The sequence below is a fragment of the Rousettus aegyptiacus genome, unplaced genomic scaffold, assembly GCF_014176215.1.
Source record: "Rousettus aegyptiacus isolate mRouAeg1 unplaced genomic scaffold, mRouAeg1.p scaffold_m13_p_9, whole genome shotgun sequence".
Lineage (NCBI taxonomy): Eukaryota > Metazoa > Chordata > Mammalia > Chiroptera > Pteropodidae > Rousettus > Rousettus aegyptiacus.
In genome coordinates, this window is record NW_023416312.1 from 30,985,073 (window position 1) to 31,009,456 (window position 24,384).

The 24,384-nt window shown below is 38.9% G+C and overlaps 1 protein-coding gene across 4 annotated transcripts; it reads left to right on the forward strand.

Moving 5' to 3' along the window:
• Positions 1-16,656: 16,656 nt before the first annotated feature.
• LOC107504443 (putative protein SSX6) lies at positions 16,657-23,797 on the forward strand. 4 transcript variants are annotated; one of them, XM_016133638.2, is made up of 7 exons: positions 16,657-16,703; positions 17,705-17,840; positions 18,286-18,400; positions 20,334-20,437; positions 21,935-22,073; positions 22,740-22,844; positions 23,311-23,797. In XM_016133638.2, coding segments are annotated over exons 2-7 (534 nt in total). In that variant the 5' UTR covers positions 16,657-16,703; positions 17,705-17,771; the 3' UTR covers positions 23,313-23,797. The 4 variants fall into 4 exon arrangements, with proteins under 4 accessions (XP_015989124.1, XP_015989127.1, XP_015989125.1 ...); XM_016133641.2 differs by having other exon boundaries at positions 20,334-20,383; XM_016133639.2 differs by lacking the exon at positions 16,657-16,703 and adding an exon at positions 17,133-17,223.
• Positions 23,798-24,384: the final 587 nt, after the last annotated feature.

Below are 24,384 nucleotides of genomic sequence, written 5' to 3' on the forward strand. Positions count from 1 at the left end.
CCTATTGTGCACCCTGTTTTCATTGCTTTTATGTCTTTTCATCTTTTGTCACATCCTGGTTTCCTTTATATTATTTTGAGCATGTTTCTTACATAACAAAGGGACGCTTCTAAAAGGTTTTCAGGGAGTTAGCACAATTGTAAAAGACAATATGAAAAATATGGATAAATACGAACTATAGATCAGTTTTATTCATAAATATTAATATAAAACTACGAATTAAAATACCAGCAAAATATTGTCTGCTACACGTTGGTTAATAGTATGAACAGAGTGATGACAGAAACATGAAAGAGTGAGAGATATCCCCAGATCTCTCCCCTTGAAACAACAATAAGCTGAATATCTAAAACTCAACAAAAAAACACCAAAACTGCACACCAGCACATCTGAGCATGGGGTTTGCGCATAAGAGCTACCACAGAACCCCGGGAGGTGGGCAGTAGATTGTGAAAAACAAAGAAGCTGCCTCTCGCAGCTGCAGCTCTCTGCAGGAGGAGGGGGAGAGGAGAAGGTGCAGCCAGTTCCCTGAATAGCCCTTCCTGGGAGAGCCATGAGCTCCACGTGTCCAGAGGGAGTGCCCAAGCATCAAGGCAGAAAGCAGAGGAGTGTGTACAGCAGAGAAACAACAGTTGATTATTACCAGCCATGATGGCAAAATGCAAGGCTGAGCTGAAACCTCCACACCCCAACCCAGAGGGCCCTGCCCCCCATATCCTCCAAGACCCAACACAGCAGAGCCCCAAGGAAATCTGAGAAAATGCTGCTGAAACTGTCGCTAACACTGACAGGGACAGAGACTGAGGGTAGCAAGTGTGATTGAATATCCGTTAAAAAAAGAATTATTAAAAATTTACATAAAGCAAGGATCCAAGAGGTTTTGATGCGACCTACTAGAAACCAAAAGAAAAATGCCTTCTTTGCAATGAGCTAAAGAGAGACCTATATATAATAAATCCTTCTTTCTGAGGAAAAAGAAAAGCAGAATACACTTCCATTAAAGCCCAGGCAGAATAGTCCATTAAACACCAAGGTGACAAGGCATCTCAGAAAGAAAGATAAAAATCTCCAGAAAATAAGCTTACAGACATAGAACTAAGCAACTTAAATGACACAGAATTCAGGCTGGTACTTCTCAAAAACTCAATGAGATTCAAAAAAAAATCATATCAACAATTTCAGGAACTGAAAAAACAACTAGATGAGAAGAATGAGTTCTTTAGCAAGGAGATTGTACCCCTCAAAAAGAACCAAATAGACAAGTTTACCCATGCCATCCTGAACGTGCCTGATCTCGCCTGATCTCAGAAGCTAAGCAGAGTCAGGCCTGGTTAGTACTTGGATGGGAGACCAACTAGGAAGTCCAGGTGCTCTAGGTGTTAAAAAAAAAAGAACTTCTGGAGATGAAGAACACATTGCAAGAGATGAAAAATTAAATAGCAAGCTTGTGAAATAGAGTTGACCAAATGGAGGAAAGGATCAGTGATATCGAAGAAATAAATCAGAAAGAAAAAGAGAGAAACCTAAGGATGAAAAATAATGAAAGAGAAATACAAAAATGAGCTAATATCATCAGGAGAGGAAACGTAAGAATCATGGGCATTTGCGAAAAGGAGGAAAAGGAGCAGGGACTAGAAAGCATTTTCAGACAAATAGTTGACAAGAATTTCTCAAATCTAGGGAATGAGCTGGAGCTTGGAATTTAAGAATTCTAACAAAGGTCTCAATGGGCTAAATCAAAGGGCTGACAAGACTACATTCATTTCTGGAGACTCTCACAGAGATTCCATTTCCTTGCTTTTTCAAGATCCTAGAAGCCATCTGAATTCCTTGGCTCGTGGCCTTCTTCCTCCATCTTCAACACCAGCAAAGTTACATTTTTCTTACCCTTCTTACATTGTCACATCTCTCCCTGACCAGAAAGAGGATTTATTAAAATAAAGGTCCCTCTTTAGCCTGCTGCAAAGAAGGCGCTCTTCTTCTGGTTTCCAATAGGTGGCGTCTAAGCCTCTGGATCCCTAGCAGTTTTAGTAGCTTTTGCTCAGATTCCTCTGGGGCTCTGCGGTGATCCACCTAGGAGTGTATCAGGGGAGGGGCCCTCTGGGTTGGGGTCTGGGGGCTGTGGCTCAACTGGGGCAGTAAAAATCAGCTTTTGTTTCTCTACAGTCCCGCCCCGCTTCTCTGCTTTCTGCCCTGATGACTGGGCCCTCAGGTCGGCTGCTTACAAGCCCAGGCACTTCCAGGCAGGGTTGTTCAGGAAAGTTGCTGTGCCTTCACCCTTCCCTCTCCTCCTACAGGGAGCTCTGGGGGCTGCCAGAGGCAGCTTCTTTATTGCTTCCAGTCCACGGCCCTACACCCAGGGTTCTGACCTGTGGTAGCTCTTATGCACAGATCCCAGATGTGCTGGTGTGCATTTTTGATGTTTTTTGTTGAGTTTTAGATGTTCAGCTTATTGTTGTTTCAAGGGGAGAAATCTGGAGACGTCTCTCACTCCACCATGTTTCTGCCGAATCTCCATGTGTTATCAATTTTGGAAACTCTCAGCTATTATATTTTAAGTACTGCCACTGCTCCATTTTCTCTCTTATCTACTAGGATTCTGATTAAAACATATGCTAGAACTGCTTGCTGTCTATAACCATACCTCTTAACCTCTTTAGAATGTCCATGGCCTTGGCTTTGGTCTTGCATTCTCAGTTATCTCTTCAAGTCAGTCTTCTAGTTTTATCTTCAGCCAAGTCTCATCTGCTGTCAAGTCCACCTATTAAGTATTTATTTCCAATTATTATGTTTTACATTTCTAGAGGTTCCGTTAGTCTTTTAAAAATCTGTTTAGTCATTTTGGATTCTCTTACTCTTTACTTATATGTTCCATTACTCTGTAGTGGGTTGACTTGTTTCCCTTAAAATTCATATGTTGAAGTCCTAATCCACAGTACCTCAGAATGTGCTGTTATTTGGAGATAGGGACTTTACAGAGGTAATCGAGTTAAGATAAGGTCATTAGATTGGGCCATAATCCAATATGACTAGCGTCCTTATAAAAAGAAAAAAATTTGGACACAAAAATATGCAGAGAGTGAATAAAATGTGAAGGACATAAGGAGAAGATGGCCATCTGCAAGTCAAAGAGGCCTGGAACTGATCCTTCTCAAACACCTTTATTTTGAACTTCCAGCCTCAAGAACTGTGAGAAAATATTTTTTTCTTTTTGTTTAAGCCACTCAGTATATGATATTTTCTTATGGCAGCCCTAGCAAATTAATACACCTTCTTTCATTACTTTAAATATATACTTATTTCATAGTCTATGTCTGATCATTTTGATATCTGAAGTTTTATAGGCTTGATTCTGCTTTTTGTTTTTTATGGATCTTGCTAATAGTGTTTTGTTTTCTTATGTGTTTTGTGATTTTTTTCCACTGTTGGCACTTATATCTTGGAATTTTATCTGTGGGTTGAAAGGTACCTTACACCAGAGTGAAGTTATGTTTACTTATTTCAATCACCTGGGGTCACTACAATTTGGGACCATTTTAGGTAAATCCTTGAGGTATTTTTAGAATACACTGGAGATGTGATTTCAGGCTGCATTTTGGCAGGTATGTCTCTGCCTCAGGGCCTTTACACTTTCTGTCCCCTCTGCCTGGCATACTCTCCTTCAGACATGCCCTCACTTCCTTCAACTCTCGGCTCAAATGGCATCCTATCATTGAGGCCTTCCCTGCCCACACCATATCCCATAGGCCACTTCTTGTTTCCCTGTCTTCTTTACTTTTATCCAAAGCACTTAAGCATTTATGAATATAGGATATATTGATATATTTATTACATTAAACTTTTTATTTTTTATTATATTAAAATATTTATATAGTATATAATATTACATATAATAGTTTAATATAATTTATAACCTTTCATTATCCATCTCTCCATGATGGCAAGGATGATTTTGTCTGCTTCGTTTACTGCAGAATCCTCAGAATTGTGTCTGCCATGCAGCTCATGTTCAATAAAAATGTGTCGAACATAAAGAAACAATACTCATCTACATATTTAGGAATTTCCCCACTCTTGATGTGATTTACTGAAAGGCATTGACTCCATACATGACCAGACCCCAGAAGCCTGGCCACAGCAACCTAGCAAATACAGACCTACACTTTGTCTATCTTTCACTTTAAATGTATCTGCCAAAACAAGGTTACTCATGCTGCAGTTTTCAAGAAATTGTCCTGCCCAAGGTGGGCAAAAACTGCTGACATAAATCTGGAGGCAAAGGTATCACTCTCGGTGGAATAATAAGCTAAAAATAAAAATACCTCTGCCCAAGGGACTGTAAGGGAAATTATGTAGCTTAAATTTTTGAAATAAGTGGAAAGGTAAAAAAAAAGTCCTCTGAACATTTATAGCCACAGGCATGTCATCACACTTCTTCACAGCCTGAAATCTCATTTCCCGGGTATTATCAGTTATCAAGGTTATGGATATCAGGATTATGTTAGCTTCCTGAAAATGCCTTGGAAGCATTCCTTCCTTTGCTATATTCTGGAATACAAGTAATACATCCAAAATAGTACAAAGAAAATGAGAACCACATAATAAAAGATTAAAAGATACAAAAGCAATGAAAACAGGATGTACAAAAGGAAATACACTGGGAGACCTAAGACTAAATAGATCTGTCATACCTACAAACAAATTTGAACTAAACAGTACAAATTACCTACCAAAACCCAGAATACTCTCAGATTGGACCACACATAGCTAAAGCAGTTCTCAGATTAATATGTAACCCCAAATACATCTATAAACAAACCAGAAAGGGTGAGATTAACTAACTTACACATTCAACTAAAAAAGTTAGAAAAAAAAGAAAAAATGGAAAAGCAGATGGAAGGGCTTTAATAAAATGAAAGTGCAAATGAATTTATCATAAAATAGAAAAATCATATAAATGCAATAACTGGTCCTTGGGGAGAAATAAAATTTAAAAAAAAAACATTAACATTAGTTTACCTAACTGAGGAAAAAGAAATCACAAATTCACTCCATGAGAAATGATACTGGAGAAATAAAAATTAAATGAATAATGAGAGAATACTTTGCATTGCTCAAATTTCACAAATGTATTCGAAACCTGGAGGAAAGGGATTGTTTTTTTATGAAAATCATAGGGACTACATATATCCATATCTATACATTGATAGATATATCAATATAAATACATATACAATCTAAATAAAGAAAATATGATGGAAGAAAAAGAGAAAAAAGACAGATATCCTTCAAATAATGCATCATGCCCAGATAAAATCACAGGAGAATCCTACAAAACCTTAAAGAACCAAATAACACCAAAGCAGTGCTAATTGTTCCAGACATGTTTATTCTGTGATAGGGGCTGGATACTTTGAGGATGATCAAATCCATTCCATATTTACAGTGTTGAAAACACTCTAAGGGCTTTACCAGATCATTCTGGGGAGGGGAAATCAGACACTCTTAGGAACGTATGAGTCTATTCTACAGTTAAGGAAGTGCCACATTTTTTCATGTCCAACATATCCATAGGATTTCTGTTCAATGTGAGTTTTCCCATGCACAATAAAGTCTGACTTTTTGGAAAAGACCTTCCCATAATCAATATGTATATAAGATTTCTCTCCTATGTGGATTCTGATGTCCAGTGAGGTGTATGTGCTGGCAGAAGACCTTCCCACATTCACTGCATTTGGACGGTTTCTCCCTTGTGTGTGTTCTCTGATATGTGATCATCTGTGATTTCTGGAAAAAGGTCATTCCATACTCAGCATATTCAAAGAGTTTCTCTCTGGTATGGGTTTTCTGATGTACAACTAGTGGAGACTTCTCACAGAAAGCTTTTCCACATTCACTATATTCATATGGTTTCTTTCCAGTATGAGCTTTCTGATGTATAATGAGGTGTGACTTCAGGGAAAAGGCCCTTTCATAATCAGTACACTCATAATGTTTCTCCTTTGTATGAATTCTTGGATGAATAATGAGGGGTGACTTCTGAGAAAAGTTTTTGCCACATTTGCTACATTCATAGGGTTTCTCCCCTGTATGAATTCTCTGATGTATAATAAGAGGTGATTTCTGAGAGAAAGCTTTTCCACATTCTTTACATATATAAGGTTTCTCTCCAGTATGAAACCTTTGATGTCCAGTGAGGTGTGACTTCTGGGAAAAGCCCTTCCCACAGTGAGTACATACATAAGGTTTCTCTCCTGTATGAATTCTTTGATGTCCTATGAGGTGGGACTGCTGGCAAAACGTTTTTCCACATTCACTGCACTTATAGGGTTTTCTCTCCAGTATGCGTTCTCTGATGGATGATGAGCTGTGTTTTCTGAGGGATGGTCTTCCCACATTCAGTACACTTATAGGGGTTCTCCCCAGTATGAGTTGTCTGGTGTATAAAAAGATGAGACTTCTTACAGAAAGCTTTCCCACATTCATTGCCCTGAAAGGGCCTCTCTCTGGTATGAACCCGCTGATGTATAATGAGATGTGACTTCTGGGAGAAGGCTTTTTGGCATTAAAAACATTCATAGGGTTTCCCTCCAGTGTGGACTCTCTGATGAATAATAAAAGGTGACTTCTGGAAGAAGGCCTTCCCACACTCAGTATATTCATAGGGTTTCTCTCCAGTATGAATCTGCTGATGCACAATGAGATGTAATTTCTCACTGAAGGTTTTCCCACAATCTCCACATAAATATGGTTTCTCTCCAGTATGAATTCTTTGATGTATAATAAGCTGTGACTTCTTAATAAAGCTCTTCCCACACACACTACAAACATTGGGTTTCTCTCCAGCTGTAACTTTCTTATTCTGAATATGGGCTTGCTTATGATTGAGAACATTTTTACATTGATTGTGTCTACAGAATTTCATTCCAATGTGAATTTTCTCAGGCATAGAACAGGAAGCACTGTAGCTAGGTGCTCTCCCACATCCAAATCTCTCAACAAGATTCTTTTTTGCATAGCTCTTATTACAAGTGAGTGAATCTAAATTAGATTTCAAGCTCTTTTCACATGAATCAAAATTATGGAGTTTTTTTGCTTGAAGGATCAAGGTCTATGCACTCACTGAATATTTTTCCAAATGTATTGCATTTGGAGCCTCTATTCTTGGTCATTATTTCATGGCTGATGATTGTGACCTGCCTCAAAATTATTTCTTGGTTTCCTTGATATCTATCTTCCTGGCAATCAATATGCCAGACTTTTAAGACAGAGTGAAATGAATTATCCTTTCAGGCTCTTTTCGGTATCTTCCTTTGAAATGAAAGTTCTCCAGAAATGATCTGCTGAGAAGAGTCAAGGCTTTTCTCCCTGTCTAAAGAAGAAGAAAAAATAATACCAAACAGATACCAAAAGGAAAACAGCAATGGAAAGAAGTGCTAACAAGGTAGCTGATGTAAGATGGATATTATAAAGGAGGCCCGATGAATTTTAAAGATGAAAGGGGCCCATTGATGTCAAGGAAGAAGAAAATGTCCTCTCAGCCATCTACCCAGTTCTTACTCACCTGAGGAGATCCGCCTTGACAGCTCACTGTCTATGATCCACAGGTCTGTTTTATGTTCCAATTTGAAGATTATACCTGGCTTTATGCTTGAACACCCTGCTGAGGGAAAATTATAATGTCCTTGGAAGTTTGGAAATTAATGAGGAGAAGCAGTTTCAGGGGCCTCCAGCAAAAGTGGATCCTTAACTCACAAAAATAAATTCTAGATATAGCAAAAATATAAACATAAAAAAACTGAAATCATAGAACACACTGTTAATGGAAAATCATAAAGGTCATCATCTTGACAGCTCTCAAGGACAAGGAGAATTCAATTCATTTTTACACAGAGAATTTTTCCTTACCCACAGAGACCAGGTGACTATAGATTTCTAGCATCACATCCCTGTGCAGAGTCTTCTGAGCAGGGTCCAGCTGCCGCCACTCTTCCTGAGTGAAGTCCACAACCACATCCTCAAATGTCACTGATTCCTATAACAGCATATTCCTGTATGATCTGCTCATTCTGATCATTTTACCACAGAAATATCTGTAAGATGCCTACTTTGCATTTTATGTAGAATACTTCATGAGAAAAAAATGATATAAAATCCTGACATTAACAAGATTAGTATAATAGAATAGTCTAAAATTAGATGCAAACAAAAATGGGTAATTTAATATATAATAAAGGTGACATTTTAAATAAGTGAAGAAAAGACAAATTACTCAAAACTGGGTAACTATCAGAAAAAAAATATGAAGTTGGATTCCCTATTCACACTATATATAAAAAATTAATTTGAAATATAATAAATTAATAAACAAAGAAAAGAGAAGCCGCAAAATAAAGACAGGAGATTTTTTTTAAATAATTATAATTTTAGAGTGTAGAAGACTCTTCTAAATAAACATGCTACAAAACCCAGATATCACAAAGGAAAATACTGAAAAACTTGACTGTTTTCTGTATTGCATGGCAAAATATTATAAACAAACTCAAAACACAAGCAAATAGCCTAAAAGAAGATGTATACACAATACATACAATGGACAAAGAGGATTTCTTTAATATGTATAGGGAGTTCCTACAAAGCAAGAATAAAAAGACTAACAACTTAAGTTTTAAAAAAATAATCAAAGGACATGACCATCGATTCACAAAAAAAAGAAAATGAACATGGATTGTACACATGTAAAATGGTGCTTAACCTAATTCACATGAAGAGAAATGAAAATTAAAATAAGGCACCATGTTTTTCTCTCATATTATCAAAGATTAGAGTTTGATGAGTCACTGAGTTGGTGAAAAGGTCAAGAAACAAGCACTCAAATTGTGGGTATACAGTGATATCATATATTTTAATGGCAATTAATTTATAATACCCATCAAAATTTTAAGTGTATATATCCTCTGACTAGCAATTCCATTTCTAGAAATTATTCTACATAAATACTCATCTATGTAAGCAAAACATCACATGTGAAGATACTGTACTCCAGTACTGTTTATAATAGCAAATGAATGAAAATAACCTCATGGAGGATTAGATAGATCAATTATGCTTCAGTTCCCATAAGAAAATACTATATGCAACCATAAAAAGCAACAAGGAAGCTCTACATAGATTGATATGCAACAATCTCTAAGATATATAGTTAGGTGAAAAAAGTATTCCTCCATTCAACAAGCAGTTACTGAGCACCTGCTAAATACGAGGCACTATGCTAGGGACTGGGGATACAACAGGGAAGAAACCTGGCAAATATACCTTCCCTCAAGGATCTTATATTCTAACGAGGGGAGACAGACAACAAGATTGAGAGACAAATCATCATCTAGTAAAAAAAAAAGAGGTTGTAATGTATACTTCGAAATTCATATCACTTATACACAAAAATCCCCTAAAAAGAAATAAGCAAAAGACAAAGAAGGAAAATGGATTTACAAAGAAATACAAAATGGCAAATAAATATGTGAAAAGATGCTGATGATCATTCAATCATTAGAGAAAAGCAAGTGAAAATCAAATATAATGCTCAGCAATAAAAATAACAAGAATGAAAACACTGATGCTATCTGCTAGTGAAGAAAATTGGGAAATGTACCTCTTCGTAAATAATTTGTAGCCACATGGGGAGCTTATTACACAATATCAAAATACAATTTGAGAAATACTCTTTAAATTTTAAACATGCTAACTCTCTGACTTAGCACATGTCTAAGAATTTGGCCTACACAAATATTTGACAAATATACCAAGATGTATTTATGAGGTTGTTCCCTTATTTGTGACTTCATTGCTTTAGAGTCTTAGCTAGATTATGTACTATCTGTGCCTCAGTTTCTTCATCTGAAAAATGGGGATAATAGTGTACCTAGCACAAAGCATTCTTGGGTAAATCACGTGAGTTAATTCTACTATAACTACTTATAAGGATACTGGCACACAGTAAGAATTCAAAAACAATAGCAGTGATTATTATTATTACTATTATATATTTTTTAAAAAACTAGAAACAATATTTAAAAAGCCCATTCATTTGACAACGCAGATCAGTAGAGAGCAAAGTATGGCCCATTAGCTAAATCTGGCCTACTAGCTAAGAATGGTTTTGATACTTTTAAAGGTTAAAAAGAAGTCAAAAGAAGAATATTTTCTGATGTGAAAATTATATGAAATTCAACTTTCAATGTCCATAAATAAAATGCTGTTGTACTGCAACCATGTTCATTGGTTTACATATTGTCCATGGCTGCTTCAACTTATAATAGCAGATTTGAAGAGTTGCAATAGAGACCATATGGCCTACAAAGCTTAAAATATTTTTATCTGGCCCTTTACAGAAAAAAATTGCTGAATTCTAACTTGGACAAACTGAACAAATTACTTGAAAATCATAAATTACCAAACCAGACATTAAAAGAAATAGAAAATCTGAATGGTACTATATCTTTTAAATAAATCAGATTCATAATTTAAAACCCACACATACACACACACACACACTCACACACACACAAACTGTAAAAAAAAAAAAAACCTGCCGACAAAGAACACTCCATGCCCTGAAGACTCCACTAGGGAATTCTTCCAAATACTTAGGAAGAAAATAATACCAATCTTACCCAAACTTCTCCAGATAATACTTCCCAAATTGTTATACGAGGCCAACATAAATGAGATGCCAAAACATGACAAGAATGATACAAGAAAGAAAAATTTTAGGCCACTATGTCTTATGAACATAGTGGTAAAAAATACTAAACAAAATATTAATAAGGGATTGGCCAGATGATGATGATGATGATGAGAAGGAGAAGGAGGAGGGAGAGGAAGTGGAGGAGGAGGAGGAGGATAGGAATGGGTGGAGATAAATGATAGATAAAACAAGATTGGCCACCAGTTGATATTTGCGGCTAACTTTTAAGTACAAAGGGGTTCACTAAAATCTATTTTTGTGCCTGTGAAAAATGAAATTTCCATAATAAAATATATAAAAAGTATATTTATTGGATATATAGGTATAGGTTGTATAGGTAAAAAGGAAAGTCATAGAACAGAAAATATGGTGTGTTTATTTTTTTGTGTATGGTAATGAAAATAATAAGATCACGCACACATATTTATACATTCACACCTACATACATAGATGGGGTTACATGCATAAATAAAAATCTGGAAAGATCACCTCCAAACTACAGAATACTAGTTGTGCCAGGGAAGAAGGCAGTTAGATTACAGAGATATTTCACTTTTTACTTTGCTATATTGTTTATATTCTTGCCCCATGTATAGATTACTCTTGCAAGGAAAAATTAAAAAGCTAAAAATGGAAGAACAGAGAAGATGGCCTTGAGTTGGAACATGACCCCATAAACTCTGAGATGACAGCAAAAGAGTCATGGAAAACCAGGAAACCATCCATGCTCCAAACTTTGCCAGAAAATTTGTACTAAAAACAGCCTCTTTGGAACAACTCTTGATGATATCACTGAGCTGAAAAGCACTGGCCTTTAGGAAAACTCAACAATAAATTATCTTAGACTGAAGGCCCAGAAATCTTGACTTTCTGAGGAGCTAGACTGATGATCTGATTTCTCTTGATGGAGAATGCAAATAATCTAACTGATCATGATTTTTTCCCTTTTCACTGTGGATGCCAGGAAGCTCACATATAAAATTTTTAGCCAAATTTATATTAAGGCCAGATGGTCTGTGTATCTTCACAGCAACTTCACATGCTTCTTGATCTTCTATTCTCTCTAAATTTCTCTTACTTCTTATTTTCAACTAATTGCCCTTTCCCATTTTGTTATGGGAAAACCAAGTGGAAAACAAATAACTTACCTGAGTTTCAATCATTTTCTGTTTCTCTTTGCAAAGCAATTGGGAGTGTGGTGGAGTACAGGAGAGTCTTCAGAGACAAAGTTGAGCTAACCGCTCTTCAATGGCTGGATGTGACATGTGTTGCTTGTTAATTGTTAAAGTTATCATTGGTAACTTGTGTTTCTCTTCTGACCAGTAATTCCAATTCTAGAACTTTGTCCTAAGGTAATAATCACAGATACGTGTAGAGATTTAACTGCAGGAACCTTCATCATAGCTTTGTCTTTAATGCCATAATACCGAAAATAGCCTAAATTCCCAGTTGCTGAGAACTGATAAAATAAGTATGGAACCTCTAAAGGAATGGGAAGGCAGGCGACCATTAAAAGTAACACTATAGATAATTAAGAAGCTCAAGAAGACACAGCAACCAAGTGTAAGACATGGACTTTGTCTGGATCTAAACAAAAAAATTCTTTGAGATAATCATTAAAGTTTGAGCCCTGACCAGACATTTGATGATATTAAGGAATTTAACCATTGCTGATCTGAAGACATTATTATTTCACCTTGAATAACAGTATTAATCTTTAAGTCCTTATCATTTACAGATACATAATTAAGTATTTATGGGTAAAATGACATGTTTAGGATTTGTTTCAAGATAATAAGGACTATATATGTAAAAATTCATTGAGTTGTATACTTAAAATTTGTGCATTTTGAGTTATAGCTAATTTAAAAAAAAAGAAAAAACAATCTGAGAGGAAAAAATGAATGGGTGGTCTATTTAGGAGTTGGCAAATATTTTCTGTAAAAAGCCAGGTAGAAAATATTTTAGACTGGTGTAGCCTATGGTCTCTGCTGCAACTACTAAGCTTTGCCATTGCAGGCTGAAAGCAGCCACAGACAATACGCAAACCAAATATAGTCACCAAATATATTCCAATAAAATCTCATTTATGAGTACTGTAATTTGAATTCTATATCATTTTCACATATCACAAAATATTATTCTTTTGATTTTTCCAACTATTAAAAATATGAAAACCGTTCTTAGCTTATGGCTGTAGAAAAAGAGGCCAGATTTGGCCCATTGCCTTCAGTTTTCCATCTCTTGGTCTAGATGAAACAAGATTGGACATGAGTTAACGATTGATGAGACTGAGTGATGCAAATAATGGGGCTTCATTATACAGTTCCCTCTATTTTTGCGAATGTTTGAAAAGTCCTTAGAAATAAATTAAGTAGTGCTATGGAAATAAAGCTAACGGCATGGAAAGATAGGTGACAAATGAAGAAGAGACAGACCAAAATATCATGCTCCCAACTGTTTAATAACACACATCTGTCTCCCAAGATAATTACAGTGGCTTGTGGACCTCCAAAGCTCAACCCTACCTGGAAAATCTTATTCCTTGGTATTTAATTTATTTGATTGGATTATCTTGGGTATCATATGAGCAGCACTCACCTTGAGTTCATGGAAGATCCATGAAATATAGTTGACCCTTAAACCACATGGGTTTGAACTGAACAGGTCCACTTATATGCAGATGCTTTTCCAATAAGTGTGTACAGTACCGAAAATGTATTTTCTCTTCCTTATGATATTCTTAATAACATTTTCTTTTCTCTAGCTTACTTTATTGTAAAAATATAGAATATAATACATATAACAAAACATACAAAATATGTGTTAATTGACTATTTATGTTATTGGTAAATCTTCCAGTCAGCAATAGGCTATTAGTAGTTAAGTTTTGGGGGAGCCAAAAGTTATACTTGATTGTGGATGTTTGACTATGTGGGGTCTTGGTGCCCTTAACCTCTGCGTTGTTCAAGGGTCAAATGTATATAGAAGATCAGTGTTACAAAACCATAGTGAATAATCAGGTATTTACTCAATTATCATCCCAAGGCTCACAGGATAGGCCCTGCTATTATCTTCATTTCACAGTGAGGCAATTGAGGCCTAGAGAGGTTAAGTGACTTGTCCAGTATGACACAGCTAGTAATTGGAGAGTGAGGTGGTGGGAAAACAAAAAACAGAGAACTAACTCTTCCTTAGCTGTCATGGCACCAAGATTTTCAGAGATGCAACTCTCTGTCTATTTCTGGATGCCCTAATAAATTAATTCTCCTCCTAATTCACATTCACAGATGACATTGTCTGCTTTTTAACTCAAGAATAACAAAACATTACATTTACATTGTGCTTTACAGTTTAAAATTAACTTAAAATCTTAATATTCAATGCCACAATTTGGAACACACTGTTCGTTGGTGGGATTGAGCTCTGGGCAGCATGGCCAGAAACATGCTGCAGTGGCCTTGCAGTTTGACCAGAAAATCTGCATACAGCTCCTGCCCATAATATCCACGTGGAGGGGAAATGTAAATAGTAGCACTCACCAACATAAATGATCCCTGAGGGTTCCCTCAGAACCTAGAGAGCTCTTGTGGATTCCCAAATCTCTCTATGCACTACTCTCTATCATTTGTTGTATAGAAGGTATCCAACAAGCCCTAAATTTTCTCCTAGTAAAAAATGATCTAAAAGTGCATACATATTATATCTGTTTGAGGAAGAGGGAGAGATCACCATCCTCCTAAAATGCCATCTTGAAACCTGAGATTTGCCAAAGTTTGCTGAAAACGTTACATTGTCGGAAACATTGCGACATTGAATTGAAAGCAAAAGAGTAGAGATCAAAATAGAGGAAGGCCATCAGACTGCCAAAATTCTACAGGCATAAAACACGTTGATAAAACTACTCAATTGCAAATATGTGCTACCCCTTCAAGAGAAAGGAAAAATGACTCTGAGGGCAGAGCTGTAGGCACATGTTGGAGAGCCTCCAGCCATGAAGGATTATTCCAGTCCTTGAAACCTAATGGAATTTGGCCCCCTTAATTTCAATAATGCTTGGGACCAGTGATTCCTTCCTTTCTTACATTTTCTCCTTTTGAAATAGGAATGACTATACCTATTATCCTATGCCTATCCCACCACTGTACCTGGGAACAAATAATTTCTTTCTAGTGTTCATGTGCAAAAAAGAATTTTTTCCAGGATGGAATTAACCTGAGTTCCTCCCATATCTCATTTAGACAATAAGAGTTGATACTTTCAAGCTGATGATATCTCAATGAGATTGGACACTTGAGTTGATGCTACAATGGATTCTGAAATTTGGGGATAAAGTGTTTATATTTTGCATTAGGTTTGAACACGAATCTTTGAAGATGAGAAGGCAGACTGTGCTAAAAGGAATAATGACCTCCCCAAAAGTTAGCCACATCCAAGTTTTTAGAACCCATGAGTGTTGCCTTACACAACAAATAAGACTTTGCAGATGTGATTAAGTTAAAGATCATGAGATAGAGAGATTACCCTGAATTATCTAAATGAGCCCTAAATGTATCTGTCACAAGTGTTTTTAACAGAGGGAAACAAAGGGAGATTTCACAAAGACAGAAGTAAAGAAGGCAATGAAACCCTGGAGGCAGAGATTGATTGGAATGATGCAACCACAAGCCACGAATGTTGGTTGCCAATAGAAAATGGAAGAAGCAAGGAGTAGGTTCTCTCCATAAGCCTCTGGAAAGACAGCAGCTCAGATAACACTATGATTTTAGCCCAGGGAAACTAATTTCAGACCTCTGACCTCCAGAACTGTGAGATACTAGATCTCTAGTGTGTAATGCCACAAAGCTCTTATTAATTTGTTACAGAAGCCACAGGAAATTATGAGTGATTATAGGAGATCATGTAGATTGTTCAAGTTCCTTTTAGTTTTAAGGCACATTCATTCATTCATTCAACTAACAAATATTTGAGGCAATATAGACAAGTAATTAAAAGCACAGACTTTGAACTTAATTCAACTTGGGAGTGAATGCCAACTCTACTACCTGCTGATGTTGTGACTTACCTTAATCAGGTTAGTTAACTTTCTGAGCCTCAGTCACCACATCTGCACAATAGAGATGATAACAGCCCTTACCCCAAGGGGAGGTTGTGAAAATTGAATGAGGTAATGCACAAGAAGCATTTTGTGCTAGGCAAAAGGGCCATTGCCCCGTCCCTGCCCTCAGAGAGCTCCCTGTCATTCTGGAAGAAGCAACATAGAGAGATCAGGGCTGTGAATGAAAAGCCCAGCGGGAATTGGGGGTTGGGGGGAGTATGAGAGACTTCTAAGAGAAAGTAACTTCTGAGGAACACAGCAAGCCCTAATCACATGGATACCAATTTTAATACTAGTGTTGTAAATATTTGTAGTAAGGGGTAAAATATGTTTCCGGTTATTGCAACTTCTAGAAAAAAAAAATGTTAAAAAATCACATAACAAATGCTGATTTTAAAACCATGCTTTCAAAACTGCAAGTTACTGCAAAGGTCCCAGGAGGTCCTAGGAATGACTTCGTACCTGAGAAAGCTGGAAACTGAAAAAAAGAATTTGAGATGGAGACCCACCTCATATGTTCCATTAAAAAAAAAGCACAGCAGTGAATAGGGAGTAGTAGGCTGAAGAGAAAGGGAGCATGTGTGCTGATGGGTCTATGGAAATTGGAGCGGCCAGTTCTGCTAGAGGTAAACCTTGCTTCCAGCGAGAAAATCTGAGTCTCCACCCACTTTGAGACGACATTCCTTCCCTGGACTGATAGACCCCATTCCTGCCTCGCTTGCCCCGCCCACTCTCTGACCTCCAATTGGCCAGATCAGGTTCGCTAACTGTTCTCATTGGTCGAAGGTCCTTGGACCGTTGAATTGTGGGATTTCATCTCGTCAGACAGCAATCTTTCGACACCACTCCGCTTCTGAGGTAGGTTCTCTGTGCGGGTCCTTTTGGAGAAGTTAATGTGGGGCAGGTAGAAAAGTGCAGGTAGCTCAAGCAGTTGGGTCCTGGCTGTGCCTCCAGGCATCCTCAAGATCCTTAGGACTAAGAAAAGACTTAAAGCCTCTCGGTATGCTTCTTCACCAAGGAGAGCTAAAACTAAAATTAGTCTCATCGTGTGAGGCTAATTGCTCTTTCTGAGGCAAGCAAAACTCCCCTATTCCTGAGAACAACCCCTGAAATTAGCCAGACACTCCCTATATTTCCTCAACCATGAATAGCCTCTGCATGAAGGACTCCTTTAAGCCTCCAGTGGGATAAAGTAGCAATCTTACTGGCCGCAGCAACCTCTAAGTGTCCTCTTTTCTGAGAGACTCCTGTTGCCCTCAGATTGAGGAGCTCCACATTGCTGCATTAAAATTCCCCACATTTTCTGCCTCAGTGATGGCTAATCCTATGGTCTCAGAGATTCCAACTCTCTTCACTCCCATAATTTTCAAATAACCTGGTAATAGCCTCTAAATCTACTCATAGTGGTTCTCATTTCTTTTCACCGCGGGGGCAGGGCTGCGGTAGGAGCGAGGGTGGGAATAAACACCTAGTTGTGCCTAAATGACCAAACGTTATTATCTCTAGGAATTACCTCCACTCTCCTTTGCCTCAAAACGCTTCCTCAATAAAACTATCTTAAATTCATTGTTTTGACAATCATGGTCTTCACATCTTTCCTTCAAGATAAGCCAAACTCCAGGCTAACAATAGAAACAAAACCCCTCCAAGATTCACAGCTGCTTTGATCATGCCCACAGAAAACCTGTCTTCCTAATCAATACTTCTCCCAGAGACCTCTTCCCCTTGTTCTCGTCTGACTTCTCCTATGTCCTTCCTCAGGGACAGATAAGCCAAGATGGAGAAAAGCAGAACCTTAATTCCAGATGATGGTCTGAGTGAGTCATTCCCTCAGTGCTTTCTCTCCTCCCTACCCACAGGATCCTAGGCTTCAGGACTGGATAGACTTAGGCTGTGTCCCATCCAGACCATACCATTCTTGGCACCATGAACAGAGACAACTCCTTTGCAAAGAACCCCAGGAAGGATTCCCAGAAATTAGAAGGAACATGCGAGGTGAGGTCATCTGGAAAGAGGAGAGAAATGGCCTTGGGGGCAATATCGGGTGTCCTAGATTTCTGCAAATGTGAGGTCAGAGGTGGTGGGGACAAGGCGAAGGGTGTCGGCAAAGATGCAGAGCCTTAGGAGGTTCCCACCCTCACTCAGAACTTGCCTGGAATGCCTTATGTGTGACCTTGCACTGCATTTGCATCCTCTCAGTCCATTCTGGAAGGTGAGAGGAGAGCCTGCCGCCAGCAGTAAGCAGCACTGCATGCCAGGGGAGAGACAAAGGAATGTTACCCTCATTCTGTCAGTTCACCATTACATCCGCCCTGAGGAGTTATTACCTCCAGTTTACAGATCCAACATAGAAGTCTTGAGGCCAAGGAGGAGGCCAGACTCAGTGTCAAAGATTTTTTATCTGTGTCAGCACTGGGATTGATTTTTCTTTGTTTTTTAGGACTTCAAAGATATTCGCAAAGACTTGTCTAAAGAAGAGTGGGAAAAGCTGGGAAACTCACAGGAGAGCACCTGTGCATACCTGAAGAGAAACTACGACACCATGACTGGTCCAGGTAACAGCACATTCTGGGTCCAGGTAGGCCCCAGAAACACATGACCATCCCTCTTTTGCTCTGAATGCCATGTCTTCTGTTTAGGCTGCAGCACATGTTCTCCTCTTTCCTTTTGTGCAGGGAGAAATCTCAGGGAAGCTTGTGTACCATCTGCTCTTTTGTATCCTGCACAGGGCTTAGGGCTGGAAGTGGCCACGGAGATGCTCAGACTTAGATCCTGCACGATTCTTTCCTGCGGACCTTTGTTCCAATAAACCCTCACCCTGCAAATGAGTTTTATTGTCCCTGTTGCCCCCCAATATCCCACCCACCTCTCATATCTCCTAAGGAATGACTATTTTACTTCATCTAGGTCTCAATACCACTCTCCCAGCATTCATCAATCCTAAGAAATGGACTACAAAATCTTCTGAAAATGATTTTGATGAACATCAGAACCCTAGGAATCAGGGCGAGTGACAGAAAGGGCCTGGAAAGAGGCTCTTGAAGCCTGACTGCTTTGGGGTGCAGCTGCTCAGGAAGGTTCTCAGAACTTTCTTCCCACAAAAGCATCACATCTGTGTGAAGAGTTGGGTGCAGAAGGTTAAGTATAGTCAGAGGCCATTCATATAAAACCCTAAAACATGCAAAATGACAATATATGTCTTATGGATAATAAGTAAATGGCAAATGTATAAAAACCTGAATGAGAATCAAACTCATCAAATTCAGGAGTGGAGAAGGATGGGGAGCAGTGATCGCTAAGAGCCGCACAGTTGGCATCAGTGGTGACATGTTTACAATGTTTTGTTGTGTTTTGAATACAGAACTCAGAGCAACTTGAAGCTATTGTGGGATAATGTCAGAATTGACTAGATGTGGTGGTAAATGCACATGTGTTTCCAATATTATTCTCTGTAATTTTCAGTACGTTTTAAAAATTTTTTTATTGAAAAGAATTATCACTTTTGTTAAACAGTGAATCACAGGACAATTAAGATCAATGTACTTAAAGTGTAAATCCACTACAAATTTCCAGAGTCAATTTTATAATAATGCATAAGTATAAGATATCTTAGGAGACAAAGGGATTAAGGCATTAAGTAATGACATTCATCCATTTACCCAAACCAAAGCCTTCTAACTCCTAATTGTTCCTGATTCCAAGTCTTGACTTTAGGAGAGGGTTTGTAACAGCATTCCCATCCACACACTGAGCTTCCCATTTGTCAGTCACCTTGAGGAAACATGGGACAGATTATAGAAAACTTACTGTATGTGGACAATCTGTTCTCTCACTGTAAAAGGGATGAGATGTGTTCACTTGCTCTTCTGCTCTGACAGCACAGTTGTAAGAAGATAGGACCATAATGTTCCTGCTGTCTCCGATAGACCTCTGACTCCACAACTCAATGGGCCTGATTCCATAAGCTCACAAAATTATTGTCAGGAGGCTGTAAATCCAGTGCTTTTGACATTAGTGGAGTGTTTTTAGACTGGAAACCTTCCAGAACTTCTGACTAAATCATTCCTGGTGCATTACATACTTAACAGCTTCACTGAGGCAAAATTGGCACACTATAAAATTCACCTTTTTAAGAGTACAGTGATTTTTAGTTGCCACACACCTTTATGTGGATACAGTTCAAATTCCTAAGCAATCTATTTAACTCTTTGGGGAAAAAGTAAGAAGTATGTCGTGGAATAGGATGAGGCAGAGATGGGATTTAGTTCACATTTTATAAACCATCAAAAGGAAAGTGATGAATTTATGCTATAAATAAATGCCATAAATAAATCATTAAACAATTCCAAAGCTAGGCTCAAAATAACCCATTGACACTGAGTGGATTCATATTGTCTGCTGCAGAATTCCCTGATATTCTAGGATTCTCTCTGAAGTTTTGGAATATTTAGCAACAAAGGACAATTCTGCTTGATCACCCTCTTTTAGATGAATGTCCTCGGGAGGCTTCCAACGTGCAACAGAGAACTCACCCGAAGGTGAGTATCTCTCAAATCTGGAGGACCACAGAGCTATCCGCGGATGGGAATATGGTAAGAGAGGGAAAACATATAAACTGTCCTCATCCACTCGTCCTCACTGCCTCCTTTTTCTGGTTTCATGTGACACAAACTGATGTAGCATCAATCGCTTAATAATTTAGTTTTGTGATACCTGGTATTTCTGTCTTCGTAATGATGCTAAATATTTTTAAGCAATTCACATGGATTAATTTATGTAATCCTTAAGAAAACTTCTATGACTTTGTTACTATTATTAAACTCAAAGGATAACATATAAAACATTATTATTATTAATATTATTATTACAAAGATGTAAAGAATTTGCCTAACAAACACCGCAGTGTCAGAGACAGTAGTCCAATCCAAAAGCCCAAACCTTATCCAAGCTCATGAACATTTTATATGAGTTCAGTTTGTCTCCCTATGGCTGTACTCCACAGGTGCTGCTGATGCTTCCATTTAGATGCACACTCTCACAACCAGAAGTACCAATCCCCTCTGCTTTGTCACAGGGCCACTCGTACATGCCTTGGGAATTCCTTAGACTGGGCTCCTACCACCGTAGGCTCCTTGAGGCCTTACCTGCACCTCAGGCACGTCTGAAGCATCAGATCAGCCCAGGGACCTTTAGAGGTCCCTGAATGTCTATTGAATAAGTGATTCCACAACTGCAGACTAAACTAGTTGAGAGGGCAAAGGGATCTGGGCGTTTCATTGCCAGTGTAAAGACAGATGAGGAAAAAACTCAAAGGAGGATCATAAGATAAAGTATTCTTTTTTGTTATTACCACATTGAAAAAGTGTTTACAAGTTCAGAATGTACTTTCACTTAGCTTGTTCTCTGTTTATTGTTCACTGTTTCCTAAATGAGAGAGAGGAATAAAGTTATCTTATGATTGTCGGTCACGACATATCCTGACACAAGCCAAATTGATGCAGGAACCCGCTCCCTAATTCTACATTAAAAGATCTTTCCAGGGTAGGACAGTATGTCACAAAAGGCATTCCTTTCTTTACTGTCTTCAGTGATTTCTGTGAACCATCTTTTCCTCTCCTTTCCCCATATTCATGTTACCCACACTATTTCCCAGGAGTAATTGTTCCCCTCTGTTCACTTTTATAGGTTCTTTCCTAAGAGCTGTTTATTCACTTATTTGTGATCACTTATATTTCACAGAAGCCCCTCGTTGCTTTTACAGACCTCACAGATTCTTAGAATGCTGTTCTTCCCCAGATCTTCTGTATAAAACACAACCGTTTACATGGAGACTTCTGCTGTTTGCAAGAGTGTCAGTCTTGAAAGAGCGTGAAGACTAAGTGTTCTGGTCCTGCAAACACCCTTCAGTTAGGCCATTCCTTTCCTTCTAATCTCTCAGGATCCTCATAATTGAAGTGCTAGTCATGTAATGATCTCCTAGGGTTGGGAAAAATGCTAATTAAAGTACTGCATATGAAGACACTGTGTAAGCCCTAAAGCACTAGAGCAATGGCATTGATACTGTTTATATGTGACTTTTACATGAAAAGGAGATGCCCATGAAGCCAGCAGGAGAAGAAAATGATTTGAAGCCACTACTAGTGACACCTGGCTCAGAGCCAGCTCAGAATCAGCTGTGTCCCCTGGGAGAAGAGAGTGCTTCTGTGCCGCAGAACGAGAAGATGTCAGGTAATTGGAAACCATCTGGAAACAACTCCTATGGCTTCCCTGGTGTGGGAAATGGGTCCTGGACAAGCCCAGTCCTGCTGGTCAGAGGAGGTCGCCCAGCTACAGCTAAGTCAGAACATGACTTCCAGAGTCACGGATTGTCATCAAGATAAAAGCCGTGTGGCTCTGGGCAGGTCCTCCAGATTCTCTTAGCTTCAGATTCGTAGTCCATAATGTAGAAATAAAGAATCCTAATTAATAGATAGATTATAGGCATTACAAAACATCCTGATGGCATGAAAGGTGCTCAAGACAATCCATCTCTGATAACCTGGGAATATATCATATTCAGAGTTGTTTCCCCAGTTCTCAGCTAACTGCTCAATTCACAATACACCATTTAAAATATATGCTGAAAGAAAGGTCTGAATGAATGTGTTGGTAAGTTAAGAGTTTAGGAATCTAAACCTGGCAGTGGGAGGAACCAAAAACTAAATGTCAACCTGGCATTTGATATGGACCTGTGCAGATCTAACATCTCAGCCTCTCTGACCCAGAGGATGTGGAAAACACCATGTGGAAGGCCCATGAGCACTAGGGAGGGAAGAGGCATCGTCTTATCTGACAAAACGGGCCAACATTCCCTAACCCACCCAGCCCCCATTTACAAATGCTTCTCCACCACAGAATCCAGCACAGGGGAGACTAAAGTCTGGGACCATGGGCTGCAGGAAAAAGGGTGCCTTCTAGTATATGAAGATATCAGTGACACTGAGGAAGACAGCCAATTCTGTAAGTCACACTTCAGTCCAGCCCTATCCCCTGGAAAACCCTGCACTGTTCTTTTATAGCACTGGTATCAAACTTGTCACTTTCCCTAAATTATTCCTTTTCCAAAACCACTGGGTCCAGCATTAAGGTTAAGTGATTGGGCTTCCCATACTCTTTCTACTCCAAGCTCTGTTTATCCAGGGTTTCTCAGCACCCAGATGCCCTGGGCTCCCAAACCGCTGGTCAGCTCTTATAGACCACACTTTCCACTAGCCTAAAAACTCACAGAACCGGTGAGGGAGTCTCTGTGGCATGAGCATAAGATTAACCATGAGGGGAAGTACGAGGCACATCTACACCCTGAGGTAGGGTGGAATCAAAGTCCTCAGAGCCCTGCAGGTAAGCCTGAGGGCCTGGATATTGATGGATCAGGCAACGCGAACTCGCTGTCACTTATTTTCCTTCTCTTTCTTTGCCTCCACCTCAGAAATGTGACAAGTGCCCATGATAAGGAGCAGAACCTGGTGGCTTTCGTGGACATGGGACAGGCCATGAATTTTTGGCCATCAGGTGGACAGCAAGTGAAAGAAATTCACAACAGTGAAAAGTTAAGCACAATGGCTCCTACTATGTGTCAAGTATTCTTCTAGATGTTATAGTTTCGTTAATGAGTAACACATATCGAAGGTATACTTCTGTCTTGTGTCTACACACTTCCCTCAGGAAACAAGTGCTGTCAGATATCTCTGCACAAAAGAGCACAAACCTCCCCTCCCCAGATGTGACTTCTGAGGGCAGTTCTGGGGGTTTGGTTCAGACAATTTTCTCTGCATTACACACACAGGGCACTATTATGAGCATCTCCCACCTGTTTTCCCCAACTAACATCTCGCCCAGGGGATGTCCCCTCTCATTCTCTTTCCTATTCAGCAGGTACTCCATGCTGCAGACCTCCATTATTCATGCCCTGTATCAGTCGCCGACAGTTAATAAACACTTTCAAGTATTTTCAAGTTGTTTGCTCCTCTCGTTCTTATGCACACAACCCTGTGCACATGCGTGAGTGTTACATTAGCACATAATCCTAGAAGTGGAATTGCTGCATCATAGGGCTCATTCATTGAACAAACACCAATGGGTGTGCACTGTGTAATGAGTGCTACTTCTGGTGCTGAAAAGTTATCAGGGAACAAGACACACAAATGCCCCTGCCTATGTGAACTTAACGTTATCATAGGGGATTTTTCCAGTTTTTATTTGATGGGACTCTACTACAATCCATGGGCAGGATTCTGCAGGCAGTTGGACGCCTTGCCTTTGTTCTGCTAGATCGTCAGGGTCAAGGGCTTGGATGGTCAATTCAGGAGCTTATAGAAGGAGACAAAGATGCTTTGGATTCTGTCCTAAATCTCAGAGAACGCCTACAGTAGGGAGTATGCAGATAGGGAGAGGTAAAGTCCTGTTGGTAGTGGGGGCAGGGGAGGATGCAATGTACAGGGTGTGTGGAAGAAGGGCCGACATAGAGGCAAGGCAGACCCAGGGCCTAGTGTGCCCTGTCACA